The sequence below is a fragment of the Augochlora pura genome, chromosome 1, assembly GCF_028453695.1.
Source record: "Augochlora pura isolate Apur16 chromosome 1, APUR_v2.2.1, whole genome shotgun sequence".
Classification (NCBI taxonomy): Eukaryota; Metazoa; Arthropoda; class Insecta; order Hymenoptera; family Halictidae; genus Augochlora; species Augochlora pura.
In genome coordinates, this window is record NC_135772.1 from 13710256 (window position 1) to 13728116 (window position 17861).

Here is a 17861-nt window from a genome sequence, read left to right on the forward strand (position 1 = left end):
CACTGAGTGTCAGAGAATTGACATATTTCATACTTTGGCACGAACTTTCCATTTTGTTATCCCGATCGCCGAGCTTTCCATGTATCAACTATTTAAAATGTTGTGAATATTTGTCACAAAGATATAACTGTGCAAGACAGTGCTCGATAGAATTATATGTTCGCTTTCTTCTTGGCACTTTTACTATCCTAACTAGAAATGTTGTCCCATCATTTTGCGATGTACTATGTAAAACTAAATGCAATAATAAAGTACTAGATTATTTGTAGAGGCAATGAATAATTAATATCTTTAAGAAACTTGCTGCTTGCTGAAAGAGCAGAAATGTAAGGTAACTTAGAAAGCAACATGTATTTATGAACTCTTCACAACGTTGCTAATAAACGAACCAAAATAGAAGTGAAATAATAATTTAATACGATACCGTGAATCGTTCAGATGTACCAGACGCAATACATCGTCATATTTCATTATAAATGAAATAACAATTTTTACCCTAGACGGTAGTGAGATAATTTCTAAATTCTTTGACGCTCGCTGTTTATATAGTTTATTTTACGCTAAATACAATTCTATCTGAACAAGTGTCCAATGTGATTCTCGGCGTGTCGAATTTCCATTGGACTGTAGAAAACGGAAACACAGCAAACCGGAACAGCATTTTAAAAATCGTTTCTTCTATTTATTTTGCATCGTGTACAATACAGAAATGTAGCCCATCGATCTTTTTAAAATCTGAAATACAGAAGTCATTTTCTTGGTCGAGACAACAGGTTCGAAATTGTTTAACCCCTTCCCGTACTTTAGCGAGTCCGACTCCCGATGAAGATTTTTGCCCAAACATGAATATCGCGAGTCAGACTCACGATATTCTGAAGTCATATGAAGTAATTTTTTCCTTAACGCAGACGTAATCTTTGGCTTTGTTTACGACTTATTAACGAAAAACAGTGACCAATGACAGGTGAGAACAAGTGGCCCGAGGCGGCGTGCTAATGAGCAGAGCCAGGCTCGTCTCTCATTGGTCACTGCTTTTTTCTTTAATAACTCGCGAACAAAGCCACGGATTACATTTGTGTTAAGGAAAAAGTTACTTCAAAGGACTTCAGGAATTCATCATCTCCCGATTGAGAGTGACTTTTGAAATACCCTGTATAGCATATACTTTGAAATACTCTTAGGATACCCTATAAAAGTGAAATCATTAAAAGAGTATAGAATCACGGAAAACATTATATTTCATTGAAAGAAGCAAATATTATGGTAAATAAAACGTTGTGACGTTTAAATTCTTTAAATGGTACCGTATGCTTATTTTGATTATCGTTATACAATAGTCAATTCTTTGTTTTTGTACTATCGAAAGTGTCGCAACAATAATGGCAATTTTTTAGAGCACGGTTACTTACATCGGAGTAAAGCTTCAAAGTGAAGGAACAAAACCTGCCCGCGGTGATCCGCAGCGGTAATACATCGCGGCACATGATAATTATCAATAGGCTGGCATCATTAGCCGATAGATTGTACCACGCGCAGTTGTACGCTGCGTTGGCTATCTCCTTGCCCTGTAAAAACCGACAATGTGATAATGAACGCGAATCGTGCAGCATCTACCAAAGTATTAAATCAACTCTCGATTTGTTCTTTATATCGCATAGAAATTTTGATTCGAGTCTCAGAGATTCGTAAAATTCTCTAACGTTACATTTTCAACAATTTCCCGATATTCGGAAATAGATACAAATTGATCAAGAAGTATCGTTTATTTATCGAGACAAATATACCTCAAGTGTGAGTCTGTCTCCTACGTAGCAATACAAGTATAACTGCGCCATAATGTAAACTACATAAATTAACAGAAAGGAGATTTGAACGGATACGAGATTCTTGTTTTCGTCGCTGAATGTCTGTAATTAAGCATATTCCTCACTGTTATTCCATACCTCACTGTTGTTTAATAATATAACATAATAATGTTATTAGACATTACATTAATGTATAATAATATTATTAGACATTACATTAATATATAATAATATTAATATACAAGATAAAATTATTTAATAATATATTGTTCGTACCATAATAACTTGGAAACACTGAAAACAGAGTTGCAACGTGCAACCGAGCATCTGTAGCAGCAGCATCATGTTGAAACAGTTTTCTATTGTTCCCGCGAACCTTCACCCAGAAAATCCATTTCCTTTTTCAATCTAACTCGACATAGTCACTATAATCTCTATTGAAAAAAAAGTGAATAAACTCTACTGAATATTGTTTTATAAGATCGCAGCTCAATCGTGACATTAGTTCTCATTATTTTTGAACCTATTAAGGGAGACGCGTTACCTTCTCATTTGTGTTCGCCATCGTCTTTCAATAATTTATCGTTTTCTTTATAACTTACCTAACAACATGAGAAAAATTCCATACTTGTATATAAAATGCTTGGTAGATTAGAACAGGGCTCGGAATTAACCAGCACGCAGCATTCGAACCGCGAGGGCTACGCCTCCTGTCTCGCAGAAAGGCGAAAGCGGTAATCACGAGCAGCGCGATGGGAGGCGTAGCCCTCGCGATCCGAATGTTGCGCGCCGGTTAATTCCGAGCCCTGAACTAGGAGATCAAAAATTTCAATTCAAACATCGTCGAACAAAATCGATTTCACATTTTCTCTAAAGAAATGGGCCTACTTTTCTTTGTACATCAAGAAAGACTCAAAAATATAATAATAAGAATGAAGTGTTAATACTAACGCGTTAATGTATTCATGCCTCTGAATAATCCTTCCCAAGACGACCCGCAGTTTTTCGTCCCCGTCTTCTCGAAGGTTTAAGATGTCCTGCTTCAGAATAGTCAGCTGTCCGCAAACGTGCAGGATCAGCATGGCGATAAACGTGTCGACGGCGGTGTAGCATCCGGCAGCATACATGCCGCCTATCAATTGGGCGACGACGGTCAACTGTATGTTCGGGCTGGCGTCTGTGTCGTACGGAAAGTAGGCATGGAAGAATAGTTTGCGGTCCGTGTACATCGCGATGAAGGCATACCGAACGATGTACGAGAACACCACGAAGTTAACCACGATGGTGCTCGTCAGGATCGTTTTCCTCGTGGTCCTCGCGATGTCCATCATGATCTCGCGATCGCTGGACTTCACCTTCTGGCTCCAGTCCCTGGCCATGCACTTCAGCAGAGACTTTATTGCTTGCAAATGAGGAAATCAATCGGTGGATCGACCACGTGATCGGTACAAGGCAAAACGGATCGTAGAAAGGTTGATCCTTTTGGCTCGAGGACAGCGTTTTAAACGAACTGCACGTTTTGTGTGTTCGAACGTTTCAAAGTTTAACCCTTTGTGGTCGTATTAAGGTTATACATAGGTGTCAAACTGGTCGGAATTAATTTTCGTTGAACAGTAATATGTAATATGCAAGATTAAATAGAAAAAGTAAGATTTATTAATTCTTTTTTCAAGTTTAGATATATGTAACACAGTAATATGTTTTATTTTTATGTGAAAATATAAGAAAAGAATAAAAACCATGATGGTTGAAAGTAGACATACGACAGCAAAGGGTTATATAATATTCGAGCAAACTGATTAGGATGCTTACGACGCTGAAGAATTAAAATACTGTCTACTATGATTTTTAAGTTTTTGATTTCAGTTTCATTAAACCAATTCCTTAGATTTTATGGAAATTATGAAATTGATTTTTGGCAATTAACTTTTTAACACGTTCGCATCGGGCTATTTTTCCTTAAATTTTCACAGAAATCGTGGTATTTCTATTCATTTCAGGAAAGCACACTTCTCGCAAAACGAGAATTCTCGTCTCGACGACGACCAACGTTTTTCTTTTTAAAACGAGAATTCTCGTTTCCCGAGGCGAATGTGTTAAGAGCCCCTGCATGCGAAAGTTGTCGCGTATACAGTCCGGAAGGTGTTACATAAAAATAGAAAAAAATTAAGATTCGCGGATTAAAATTTTCCTCTAGATTGTCGAAAAGACGCCACCATTGTCCAAGCAGCAAACGAAAAGCGTGACGTACTTACGTTTTCCGTTGGCCCAGAAGATGGTTGTCTTCAGCATCGAGATCGTGATCGAGACGTTCGCCATCGACAGATTTTCCACCAACATGTACATGTCGTTGTAAATAATGGGTATGTTGGCAGTCTGTGGGATGCAACAGAAGCACAGCGTCACGAGAATCGGGATCAGTATCACGTAGCTCGAAGGCAGGTGCCAACTTCTTTCTTCCGGCCAGATGCCCATGTATTTCATCGTGTAATAGTACCATCCGTACACGTATCTCAAGTCTACGAACGACAGAGAATAGAAAGAAAAAAAGGTAAGGCGATACTGTTGACTCGGCGAAAAGAAAGTTACGGACCCTCTTCTACCGATCCCGAGACCATCGTAGAAAAGTTTTTCTATCAAACGATAGCTATTGCTTTATTGAAAAGCCGCCTCTTCCTCTGTTGCGATTTTCGCGCATGCTCTTCCGAACGAATTCTTCGCCGCGCGATGATCGCCCGTAGATCAGTACGGACAAGGGAATCGAAGTATTCTAGCGTGATACGAGGGATTCTAATAAGTAGAACGTGAAACGTGCCATTTTAAATATGCAAGGGCGCAGCATTCTTCGAAATTACGAAAAGGTGACACGTAAAAGAGATCTCTTGCGTATAATCAATTCATCGTCCTCTGTGAATAAAAAGCATTGCAAAATTATTTCATCTGGTTTTAGTTACGGTACAAATAATTGTGTTGTGCGTTTACCGTTCGTGATCGTTCATTATAGAATAGAATGCATGAGCAGACCGCGTGTTCCTGTGCAAACTGAAATTATTATTAAACAATTTTTAGAATCCGAGATTTACAGCAGTAAAATTTCATTTGCTATACCTTTTCGAATATTACGAGTTGACAATGACAAGATTCAATTAGATGCTGCAGAGTTCCTTGGCTTGGAATAAGATAACATTTTCGAGGAATTAAACAAATTCGAGGAAGATAGTGAAACGACTCATAACGCGTAACACCGGAAAAATATATTTACACGATAAAATTGTAGTCAAACATAACCGACAGGTCTTATGCAACGATCCGATAATAGTGAATGTACAAATTAAATCGTAAATTATAGAGTGGTTTGTTCTTCAGATTTCTTGAAGCTGATTAATGAACAATCGTGAATTTTTTTTTCATTTCAGTATCTTCGTCAGTGAGTATCTCAGTGAGTATCTATTTTAATTACTTGATTATTTTCTTTGGTTTTAATTCAATTATTAAAGGGTATCATACTCGTTACAGTTTTATTTATGAAATGGATATAAAACGTCTAGACAAATGTATTTACGAGTTTTACTATTATCTCTCATTACGCTTTTATTTCTTGTCTTTGACCGAAGAATTATTCTTTCACGGCCAATAACACGGACAGATATCCGGCGGAAGTTCTCAATACCTAAAAGAAATTTTAGAATTCTTTATTACAATTATTAACTTAACGAAGAATAAACAAATACTCGTCGATATTTAGCGACGCCGTTTTATTTTAACTCACTGCGTTGAAAAGCTCCAGAGAGAAGGGACTAAATTTCCCGGCGGTTATTTGAAACGATACCCTCGAGCGGCATATTAACATGATCAACGATGTTGCTTGTTTCGACGGTAAATTATACCAGATGCAGTTGTATGCAGACTGTGCAACTCCAGTACTCTAAAATTTATAGCATTGTTCATTAACTGTACAAAATTATTATTTCATTTTTCTAATCGAACAAAACGGTACACATTTAACAAACTTTATCTTTTATTTTTATGCAATTCTTTAACTTTGGAGAAATATTTAAAGTGCTCAACTCAGATGGAACAGTTTGCGTATAAAATTCCGGAACAAAAATAATGATCGGACAGTTTCATTTTTGTTTTAAAAATTTCTAAATTGATTTTATTACTTAGTATGCGTCATGTAATTATTTGGAGAAATAACAAAGCAATATAATGAGTACGATTCTTTAAAGATATTTATAAGTATTTGTAAGATATTTGTAAACATTTGTAAAGTATTTATAAGAATTTGTAAGTATTTATGAGCATTTATAAGATATTTATAAGTATTTATAAAATCCAAGGCGGACAGAACGCGGTCATTCTTTTTGCACCAGTCTAATCTCAAAAGGGATTAGGTGCAGAATAATTAAAAATTTTAGTTACTTCGCCGATAAGCGCTTCTCCTACATAGCAATATATGAACAAATGCAGCATCGTATAAATCACGTGTATGATAAAAAATACCATTCCTACAATGGGTACGTCTTCTTCCTCTTGATCTACAGACTACAAAAAAATCATGCGACAGTCTTCGATTAATTAAACGATGAGTTAATACAATTTTCCTGAACATACAGTTATCATGCGATATCCAGTCAGACAGAACATCGCGGTGCAGATCATAGTCTGCACAAGCAATGTCAGATTGAAGCAGTCTTCCACGATCACGACATACCTGCAACGATAAGTGGCAAAATTGCAAGGTAAACTTTAAATGGCTCCGCTTCGGAACCCTCGAGTACGAATGGTTAATTAACACATTCGCTACCGCTGACGTGAATTTACCTCATTTTAAATTCTATCAAAGCAAGTATAGCAAGTATACAAATTATACAAATCTTTTTATTTTAAACAACACATAATTGCAACGTCGGTATTTGAAAACCATTTTATGAATTTTTATCCTTGCTTTAACGATACAAGATTGCTCTAACCAGCTTCAGAATTGAATTACTTTCGCTGCCACTCAATATCAGAAACGGAAATAATTTTTTACTCGCGAATGTGTCATTCGCAGTTCAAAAAGAATCGTGATAACAATTCACGCATGTTTGGTTTTCGTGTGTCAGTAAACGATACGCACCTCGACAGCTCGTTGTGCCTATACACGATATAGCCGAGTCTCTCGCTGAACTTCACGGAGTTGCGTTTGCTGTTCGCATCGGCGAGATTTTCGAGAGCTTTCCTTAGAACGGACAATTGGCCGCACAGATGCAGCACAAGGACTGCCAGGAACGTGTCGAAGCAGGAATAGCAGATCGCCGTCAACACGGTACCCATGAACTGTCCCAGCCACGTGATCTCGAAATTGGGACTCTTCCTCGTGTCGTAGGGGAATGTTGCTGGGTGCAGGAGGCCGCCTAAATCAGCCTCGGAAGCGCTCTGCGCATTGCTCCAGATTTGCAGCGAGACGAACGCGAAAAGCATTAAATAAGTCAGAGTGGAACAAACGATTGATATCATTCGGCTCAATTTAGCGTTCTTCAGCATCGTCTGACGATCCGAGTCCGGAAGAGTCTGCGACCAGTCGTGCAATATTTGGCCGACTAAGAACGTCAGCGCTAGAAAAATAGTAACTTGACCAGATAATAACTTGACCAAATAGTAACTTGACCAAATAGTAATTTAACCAAATAGTAATTTAACCAAATAGTAACAGAAACACAATTATCCTTCAGCTGGTAAATAAAAGTGGACGATTTCAGAAAAAGAGATACGATTCGAGCTTCGTGGCTCGTTTTTATAGTCACCGATTGTCAACTATAAAAAACGAGATGCAAGCCTCTCCTCTTCCAACACTGTTCATGGTTCTTGTCCATTCTATTTTTTAGGAAAATAAACGAATTGCAAACTAATAATAGGTAACCAAGCACGCGTTGCATTTTTGTCGCTATTAACAGTCGGAAAGCGGTGCCGGGTCGCATTTGACGCAAGCTAAATTAGCGTACCTCGGACATAATGAGAGAAAAGATTTTGTTGTCAGAAATGACCCAGCAACGCTAACTAACTGCTAACCATTTCTCCTGTGATTTCATTTCTGGCCCCCTTCGCGATCCATAATTACATTTATCGCAAGTCTGTACTTACTCCGATTGTTAATTATCACTAAGCGAAGAACAGAATTTAATTTTGCTTTCGAAGTACTGTTAACAGTGCACATTTTATACATTTTGTTTAAAATCTACGATTAAATAATTAGTATTAAAATTGACGATTTCAAAATTGAAAAGGCGCCGAATTTTCACCTCAATTAACGTGAACAAATACAAATGAATTGCAAGCGACGATCAGTTTGCATGTAGAAAGTAAAATTCATATAAAATATATTGAACAGAACCGAAAATAACGATGTTATATAATACGTGTAAGCGATCATCGGCAAATCGTAATCAAATGAGTGACGGTCGATCGGAAAATAACCCTTTAGTTACCCTTTTTGTGGCAGTGTAGAACGATTTGCTTGGCCAAAGCGAAAGCGATCGGCACATTGATCGACAGATTCTCGATCACTTCGTCCAAGCTGGTCGATTTCAAAACCAGATTCGCCGTCTGCGGGGCGCAGATGAACGTGAACGTGACAAAGCTCGTCGACCAGAACACAAAAGACGAGAATCGACGGGAACGGTTCGTGATCGCTCTTGGTTCTGGCCACACGCCGAGCAGAGTTAAGTTGAATCGATTCCATCCCATCGCGAACTCCATTATCCCGCTTTTCGATTGCTCGCCGCAGTACTTCGGCCGCGATCGTCGCAAAGAATAAAATGCTCGCAGTACGAATAAACGATTTTACTGTTCTCAATACTAGAAACAATTTCAAGACTCCATTAATATAACAATTAACAATCTGTCGACACTTGGGAAGCCATCATGCTAAGACTATGAAACGACAACGGCACTGTATCTCACGATAGCAAATCAGCTATGCCTTTATTTTTCAAAGTTCGTCTCACAGAAGGCAACTCGGTGAACGTAACCTCGCATTCGAGCGCAATAAAGAGGACTCTCTTTTCAATTTGAAGCGCGTTCGAATGATTTCGTACGATCTGTCTGGAGTTCGTTACTCTCCAGGGACACTTCGTGAACTAAACCGCCGGATCGCGCCGTAAACCCGTTACCAGAAATTACCCTCATCACGCATTCGTGTACCTCGCACGAAAAACGTTTTCCGATAGAGGAAGTTCTAATCGCCACAATTTGTAAGTTCTGCTAGGCGGTCTAGTCTGTTATTCGTGAAACTCTTTCTATCCTGTCCGACGAGTGGACAAAAAAAAAAGAAAAGAACACAAGCGCAGGGGGGGAACATGAAAGTTCGGCGGTCAGTTTTCGCCAAGGGGGAATTCGTTTGTCATCGTGAAGATAGAGACCCGATCCAGTAGCTAACACCGTAAATGCGTGCGTGGCTTGTGGTGAACTTTTTTAATTGGCATCGTAGTGATTCAAACTACAGACTCTACTAGGATGCGTTTAACGGATGCGCTCAGTCGTCGACGCTCGACACTGTGACAAGTACCGATAGATAGCCCAACGCCGTTCTTAGGATCTGAAACGACGGGATCAGTGATTTCTCGACTTCCGATCCATCAGCGTGTTGCTCTCGAAATATCTCGTTGGCTAATAAGTTCGTTCGCAGCGGCGACCTTCGAAACTATATCGCTCCCCTTGATTGCAACAACTTGAATACATCGAATTAAGGAGCATCTAAAGATGTTTGCTTCTTCGTTATCAGTAAGTAGTCTTAGATCATTGGTCGAGTTTAAAGTGTTTGTTACATTACTCATTTTCAGCGAACACGTAAGAGCCCAATGTCTTTTCATTTTTATTAGTATTGAATGGCGTGTAAACTTTGTTAGGATCAATGAGGTATAAGAGAATTGTAAAAGCAAATGTTACTTTTCTACTCTTACGTTATTAAACGATTTATCTTTTATGAACTCTGATGTAACAGATAACATGTTCACTAATGTAAAATTTTAGGATAGCTTGGTAGATTAAATAGAAGAAAACAGCAAAAACGAAGTGACAGAGACCCGTTTTACTTCGGGTTTCGAATGACTCGATGGAAGAGACTTTGTTCGATGTCATTTGAGCGATATTTTTGTGAAGAAATGCGAACGGACTCATTACTCAATTATGGTAATTGGACGAAACTTACGGTACTGAACATTTCCATGGAAAAGATACCGAATTTGCCTGCAGTCAGGCAAAGTGGTCTCGTAGATCTTAGCATGATGAATATAAGGCACTTGGCTTCTGGCGGCGCGACGTTGTACCAGCTGGAGTCGTAGGCAGCAACAGCCATCTCACTACTCTAAAACATATTTCTCCAATTTATTAATTATTCAGCGAGTCTTTACTATAGGTTTCGCATTATATCCTCCAACCGTAGGCGAGCTTTCGATTTTTCTTTATGAAACTGGACTAGTTTCTATTCGTTATATAGATGCGTCCTAAGAATCAGATTAAAAGGGATACGAGTAGAGAAAGAAAAACTTGTTAACTTTAGCAGTTTGTTAAATTTTTCAAAATATTTAGAAAGCGAATTACTCGTTGTCCGCGGTTGAAGGGGTTGAAAACAACATATTTCAAGACTATTGATATTACAATAATTCAATTTGATTTACTGATTCGACGGTAGATGAATTTTGGTTACATTTTAGTTATTTAATACTTTTAAGTCAGGACACTCTAAATAGCGCAGTATATATATATATAATTGAGGAGATCAAAGTAACAAAGAAGAAATAGATAGTAACCATTAAAATTAATGAGCGATATATATTTTTCAAAATTTGTTCAAAAATTAAATAATGAAAAGAAATGATTGTAAAACAGTGATAAGTTTTAGCGCTATTAAAAGTATGAACGTGTGCTAGGTACGAGTATATTAACATGTAGAAACATGGGAAAACTCACTTGGACACGAAGTAATTCACCCACGTAACAGTATACATACATATGCACAATAATAAACGATATGAAAAGCACGAAAAACAGCATTTGAAAGTTTAGCAAGCCGTCGCCGCTTTTAAGCATCACCTGCAACCTCAAGTCAAATGTGCACAATTAATAGTGTTCGACTTGTTCCGATCGACGTGACTTACATTGAAGAATAGAAATCCTTGGAAACAGATTTCGAGGGTGCTGAGTAGCATCTGTATCAGCAGTAGCAAACTGAAGCATTTGTCTATTCTGCCAGCAACCCTTTGGTAAAGAAAACAACATTCTTTAAACTATTATTATTATTATAATAAAGAATTTCTGAATTTCACGTTATAAGACAAAGAATAGAATTAATTGGCTGCTCAGGGTTATCGATGACTTTTGATACTTCTTTCATGGAAACGTAAACAGTTTACCTTCGATGTTATTGCATTCGCAAAATTGCAATTCTTGGCATTTTATTAAATAAAAATTTCTCTCGTTCGAATTGTCGCTCATAAAGTGACAAAATTTACTAGGTGCGATGTTACCACTAAATCTACAAAGGCGGTTACTTTGATCGGTTTAATATTTTTTATTTCAAGAACGTTGACGTCACAGAGACTCGTTTAAAGAAATTATTGAATTAATTTCCAAAATCAAGCGTACGTTATAATTAAAACTTTTGTCCTACAATAAAAAGTCACAGCCTGGAAGTTCGTTCGGAATCGCGCATCTTAAATTTTCAATTTTCGTTTAAATAAATGCGATAAATAAATATATATTTAAATAAAATGACCTTTCGACTGGCGGTGAAAATGTGAAACCAAGCCGTGATCAGCCATTTAATCAGATTTCGACAATAATAATCTCTAGTTCACCAGTTCAAGTGTTCGTGTCGCTTCACGATAGAAGTCAGTTCCTCCTGAATGTCGTCAGACTTTATAGTCCCATTTTGTCCATCCATCAGCCTCGACAGCCTCTTGTTCAGATTCGTGAACTGGCCGCACGTGTGCAATACGAGAGTGGCTATGAAAATGTCAACGCTGGTGTACGGAATGAGAGCGCAATACGCGGCGATTACTTGGCCCACGTTGGCAGCGATTCTATACGGCATCCGTCTCAAGTCGAACGGATAATAGGCAGGATAAATGGTCAGATGGTCTTGCTGCACCGTGTTTATGTCGCACGTGGCTATTGCGAACGACCGTGTGCCGACGTATGCGAACAGCATGGATTGGGTCAGAACGGTACACCAGATAGATAAATGTTTGCAGAACTTGGCGCTGTCTACCATCGTATCTCTCTCATCCTGGGTCTTCGGAGCGTGCCAGTCGTCGTAGAATGATTTAATAATTGGTTGAAGATCTGAGAACATATAGAGAAACTCTGGCTTTTATAAATAATAAGATTCGGCGACTGTGGATAATAAATGGCATAGACAGGGATAGAAGGGGGACGTTTCATCCTAGGCCTGTTAGCAGAGTCATTGGAGAAGCTATCTAGCAGACTTTAGGCGCAAGGATGTTACAGGGATGATTGAGGACAGTGCACAAAGAATGTTTCTTTTCAATCGAACATCTTAATAATTTTTTTTACTATTAAAGGCACAGAGAAGTGACAGCAACGAAATGGTCTTAAGGCGTGCATCGATGACGATATGAAAAAGATCATATCGATAGTTTTCACGCAATTAAAAAATATAAGTCCTCGAGAAGAATTATTATTGAGGCGATTTGAAGTAATGTTTTCCTTGACTAAAATATTCTCTATGGTTTTGTTATCGAGTTATTAACGGAACAAGCGGACCAATCGGAAAGGAAGCGCGGATTGCTATTGGGGCAAGTTCCATAGAGAGCGGCTAGCAAACTATACCAAAAGTAAACTTGAAGACTACACTTAACGCTAAGTGGTAGACTAAGTGTTAGACTAAACTTAAAAGTCTACAGGAGTAGAGATAAAATCGGTTCACCCCTCCATGTTACACCATGATCAGAATAGTTCTTACCTTTTCGATAATACCAGACGAAAATTAATTTAAAGGCTGAATTGTACGCTGGAATGTTAGCCAACGACAAGATTGACGTAATTTGACTTAGGTCATTATTCACCATAAATAGATCCACGCTTTGCCATATGGTGGCAAAAATCATTATAGACAAGACGGACACGAATGCTCGAAGATCTGCTATATGTTCGTGTAGCATCATCGGCTCCGGCCAGATGCCAACTATACGCAGATTGAAACGATTCCACCCAATGGCGTCTTTTAAATCTATGGAAATATCAGAGAGCATTAAAAACACGATCATTCATGAAACTATGTTTCTTTGAGTTTATACTAAATACCTGAAAATAGACACGTAATATCTTTCAACGAGATGACGAACAACATAAGTGTAATATATACTGTTGCTACGAAAGGCAGTGGCAGATTGTATGGAAATGAATATAATTAATTTTATGATATAAAAGAAAGTTGAAACCAAAAAGGAAACTTTTTGTTTTTCAAGTTTCTTTGTCACAGTTAAACAATAAGATGACGCATCTTTTTTCACATCGTAGCAATATTGAAATTTTGTTCAAGCTTTCACTGGCGTGCGAAGTTTCGTAATTTTGTAACGGATTTAACATATTTCGTTCCACGTATTTTTCGTAGTTTCGTTCGGACTTTAAAAGATGATTCGCTAATACAACAAATGCCACGAGAGATCGTCGTATCGCCGAGAAGAAGTAGAAGCTCGGATTCGGTTAGGAATAGAAGTACATACCCCGCTCGAAATCCATTGACACTAATCCCGTGAAGACCACGCGACAAAGTGACCACCACGAAATTTCAGAGCCTTGTGAGGCCAGTTCAGTCGAAGGACGCATGCTCGTTCTTTTTTTTTTTGCACGAAAGTCCGTCACCACCCCCTGGAGCGCAAGTGTACGAAGTCAAATAGGAGGGAACTTTTTCACTTAGTTGGACAGTTTCCTCCTATCGCGGTGATAAAAAAATTACCAATCGATCGTAACTTCGCCTGCAATGCTTCTTAGCCTCGTCGATTATTGAAGACACCCCGAAACTTTCCAGAAGCACAAGGTCCTCTGTATGTATTTAATTGATAGACGTAACTTAGAACGACCGCGGAGACGAAATGCGTCACGTAATGCCAGAAGTTTTCGAAGTCTCGCGGTGAACATTTACGAAATACGTGTTTCAGTTCTTGCGCTGGCATCGCGAGCCGCTGGTCTCTTCCAAGATCTTCGTAAAAATTTCAGTTACGTGGAACATGCACGGTACTTCGAATTAATTCGGATGTTGATTATTCTTTTCGAAACGCACAACTACATAAAGTGCTTCCTTTTACTCTACGAATACAACTGAGAAGTTGTTCGTTTTTCAAGAGGCGTCTCAAACACAATTCGTTCTGTTACAAGAGGACATAATTTATTACACGCACAAGATACAAGGAGGCTTATGGAACCGGAAATTAAACAGATCTCGAAGCGGTGAGTAAATCATGTCGTCCACGATGCGACCTTGTCTTTTTTGGATTATAATTACATAAAATATAAGTGTACACGTATTTACATGAGAAATATCAAAACGCTTGTTAGAAATCAATTGAACGTTATTTATTCTTATACGTTAATCTTTCATGGCCAGTAAAACCGACAGATATCCGGCGGAAGTCTTTAAAACCTGAAAGAAAATTTATACTCCTGTAACTCTTCCAATTTTTTGAAATAAATACTAGGAAAGGTACTATCCATTTTTAAATCATAAACTTCTATACGTGAAGCTACAGGAAATTGATAAGAAATATTTGTTATTATTTACTTTTAAGAAATATTTGTTGTTATTTACTGTTATATACTTTTAATATTAAATTTGCATATAACTGGAATGAAACGATAAACATTGTCTCCGTAAAATATGGATTTTTAAATTATATCTTTTCGATAAACTTGATGTAAATAGTACACGCAACATTGTAAATTATAAAAGTATTTATTTATATAATTTTGTTGATAACTCACGTCGTTGAAAAGTTCTAAGGAAAAAGGACTAAATTTTCCAGCAGTTATCTTTAACGACACCCCTGCCCGATGTATTATAATAATCATCATGGCTGCTTGTTTCGGCGGCAGATCGTACCAGATACTATCGTACGCCGATTGAGCAATTCCAGTGCTCTGGAAATTAGAAAAATGTTATTATATTATACAGCCTGTATAAAAACAAAGTTTTATTCGAACACTCGCGATTAGATATTTAATGCGGAAGATATATTGACTATTGTTGTGTCGATATTCAACACGTTTCAATGTTTCATTGTTATTATCTTCGTTATTATTTCTGTTAATTTCTACGGCGATCGCAATCAGCATCCTAGTTACTTACTTCGCGAGCGAGCATCTCTCCCACGAAACAGTAAGCAAAAAAGTGTAACATCGTGGTTACCACGTGCATAATACAAAAGATCATTACGTAGATAGGTATTTTTTCCTCCTCGTGGTCCATGGACTAAAAGAAAACCACGTAACTAACATTTTTCTTCGAAAGACAGTAATTCGATTTATGTTGCATAGGCGTACACTTATCAAACGATATCCAGTCATACATAGCATCACCGTGCACATCAGGGTTTGCACAAGCAGCATCACATTGAAGCATTCTTCCAGCATCACGGCATACCTTGAATTTGAAATATCAAAGTCAAAAATTGTCTACGCTAGTTTGTCATACCTACTGCAAATGTTTTCGGCTAAGCTATGTGCCAATTTGATCAATTTGGTGCTGAGCTATAAATATTGTCATTTGGCTGTCCAATTTCAGATAACATGTTTTTCAAGGCACTGAACAGGTGGCAATCCGATTACTTAAATTTTTGTTATTGCATTAGATAAAAACTTATGATTTTTGTCATTCGTATATACAAACCTCGACAACTCGTTGTGCCTGCGCACGATGTAGACGAGTCGTTCTTTGAATTTCGCTTGATGGTTTCTGTTGGCCAGGTCCTCCAGAGCGTTCCTGAGAATGGACAATTGTCCGCACAAATGTAGCACGAGGATAGCGAGCAACGAGTCGAAGCTGGAGTAAGAAAGTGCCATCGATCCGGAGCCTATGAACTGACCCAGCCAGCTGATTTGTAAGTTGGGACTCTTCCTGGTGTCGTAAGGAAAGATGGACGGATGTAGGAGTCCTTTTAATTCGATTTTCGAAGAGTCCTGGATATTGCTCATCACTTGCAGTATCACGAACGCTATGTACATTACGTAGGCGAAACTTGACAAGACGATGGATATCGATCGACTTATCACTGCGTTCTTCAGCATTAATTGACGGTCCGACTTCGTAAGAGGCCCGGACCAGTTGTTCATCACTTCGCGGACTAACAACGCCAATTCTAGAAAGATAACGGCTCTGTAACTTACTTAAACAAAATAGTATGTGGTAATTTTTACAAACGGCTTGAGTTACGAATTATTTAAATATAGCATCGCCTGGGCTATATTTATGCAAATTATTAGAGCTTTCAGAATTTCAAAGTTGTCAAGCCTTCCTTGTCAGTTTAATCCGTTGTTAACCCTTAGCAAGTAACCCTTCCAAAATAATTTTGACGTTATTAAAGACCCATCTATTTAGAAGAATGTTAAAATCGTAAGAGTTTTATGATTCACTAGACTCAATTTCATATTTATAAATAGTACTAAGTTATATAAAATGGAGATGCAGCTGGTTAAAATAACTGTTTCAGATCTAGGCTTAAAATGGCCTGGAGTGCAAATGGTTAATCCTCCTCTATCTATTTAGTACCTCTTCCTCTTATTTAAATGACTTTCAAGCTCAAAAGTCTGCTTTTATTTAAATAATAAATATCATCGCTTAAAAGTTATCAAATACTAAATACTACTATTTAAAGTTTATTAAATGAAGACTTTATATAAAAATAAATAAAAATTCAAGGGTATTTAAAGAAAAGCCTTGCTTTTGCTTAAAGCTGACATTAAAAAGATCGAGTTTTCAATATATCATGTTAAGGTTCCTTGCAACACCTAATTTGAGAACAGTTTGGCAAATAAACTTTGAGTTACCTCTCCTGTGATATCGTAGGGCGACGTGCTTCGACAAAGCGAACATAATCGGCACATTGACCGACAGATTCTCGATCGCCTCGTCCAGATTCGTCGATCTTAGGATCAGATAGGCCATTTGAGGCACGTTGACAAACGTCACTGTCACGAAAACCGTCGACCAGAACACGAAAGACGATAATTGCCGCGAATGCGCCGTTCCCGGGTCTGGCCACACACCCAGCAGTATTAAATTGTATTTAGTCCATCCCATTGCATAATCCATTTTTTTGTAACGTTAGCGGACTCGTCGGTTAATGGACTCGCTTCAATTATTTCGTCGCATCGTAATCGCCAATACTAGTCTCCAAACGCAAAATATTCGTAACGCTAGTAATGGATTTTACGAAGCTCGCAACCAGAAGCAATAATTTGATATTCTAGAATCTATAAATACTGCGATTAAAAAACTCTGTTCACGCTTGATAAATATTAGGTTGATGCAAATGAAATTTCAGATTTCTTTTGAAAATAATTATAATAAATGAGAACTACGGGAAGCATATGACCGATTGCAGAAAGCTGCGGCATTGTTGCTAAGTTTATATTCACACGTATAAAGGAATATCCTTATATTGTATTAGATTAGGCGAAAATCGTCTGAATCCGTGCTTATTAAAAATTACTGTAAAAACCATACATATGCACAACTTTAGCAAACGATTTTCCAGGAACAAGAGAATGACGAAACATTCATGAATAAAAAAAGAACCTAACATTTCTTATGCACGAACCTAATAACAATACTAAATTCAAACCAATGAGAGTGAACGTACATATCAAAAATGTAATTTTACTTCGTTCTCCAGGCTTGTTCCAGAAAGTTAGAACTCGTGCGAGTTACCCGTCGAATTCGAACATAATCGAAGGGATTCTATCGCCGAGTTTCCCCTTAGAGTCACGGAATTTTACGAAGGACTTCCCCGGTGCACGTATAGCTTACACGAACGCTCGCAGACCGAGGATATTTCG

General features: G+C 37.9%; 2 protein-coding genes across 2 annotated transcripts; both read right to left on the reverse strand.

Moving 5' to 3' along the window:
* Positions 1-22: 22 nt before the first annotated feature.
* On the reverse strand, positions 23-9319 carry Or115 (odorant receptor 115). Its single transcript, XM_078182104.1, has 13 exons — positions 8276-9319; positions 6928-7405; positions 6420-6519; positions 6228-6350; positions 5575-5730; positions 5434-5475; positions 5313-5349; positions 4061-4324; positions 2757-3207; positions 2082-2181; positions 1785-1907; positions 1410-1565; positions 23-735 (listed from the first exon to the last, which is right to left on the reverse strand). Exons 1-13 carry the CDS (start codon positions 8544-8546, stop codon positions 679-681), a joined length of 2358 nt encoding a protein of 785 aa, XP_078038230.1. The 5' UTR covers positions 8547-9319; the 3' UTR covers positions 23-678.
* Positions 9245-17840, reverse strand: LOC144470680 (uncharacterized). Its single transcript, XM_078182117.1, has 14 exons — positions 17666-17840; positions 16851-17276; positions 15694-16162; positions 15348-15447; positions 15154-15276; positions 14790-14945; positions 14401-14451; positions 13535-13691; positions 12772-13038; positions 11645-12131; positions 10946-11045; positions 10758-10880; positions 9997-10152; positions 9245-9384 (listed from the first exon to the last, which is right to left on the reverse strand). The coding sequence occupies exons 2-14, from the start codon at positions 17113-17115 to the stop codon at positions 9322-9324; spliced, it is 2517 nt and encodes an 838-aa protein (XP_078038243.1). The 5' UTR covers positions 17116-17276; positions 17666-17840; the 3' UTR covers positions 9245-9321.
* Between the last annotated feature and the right edge of the window lie 21 nt (positions 17841-17861).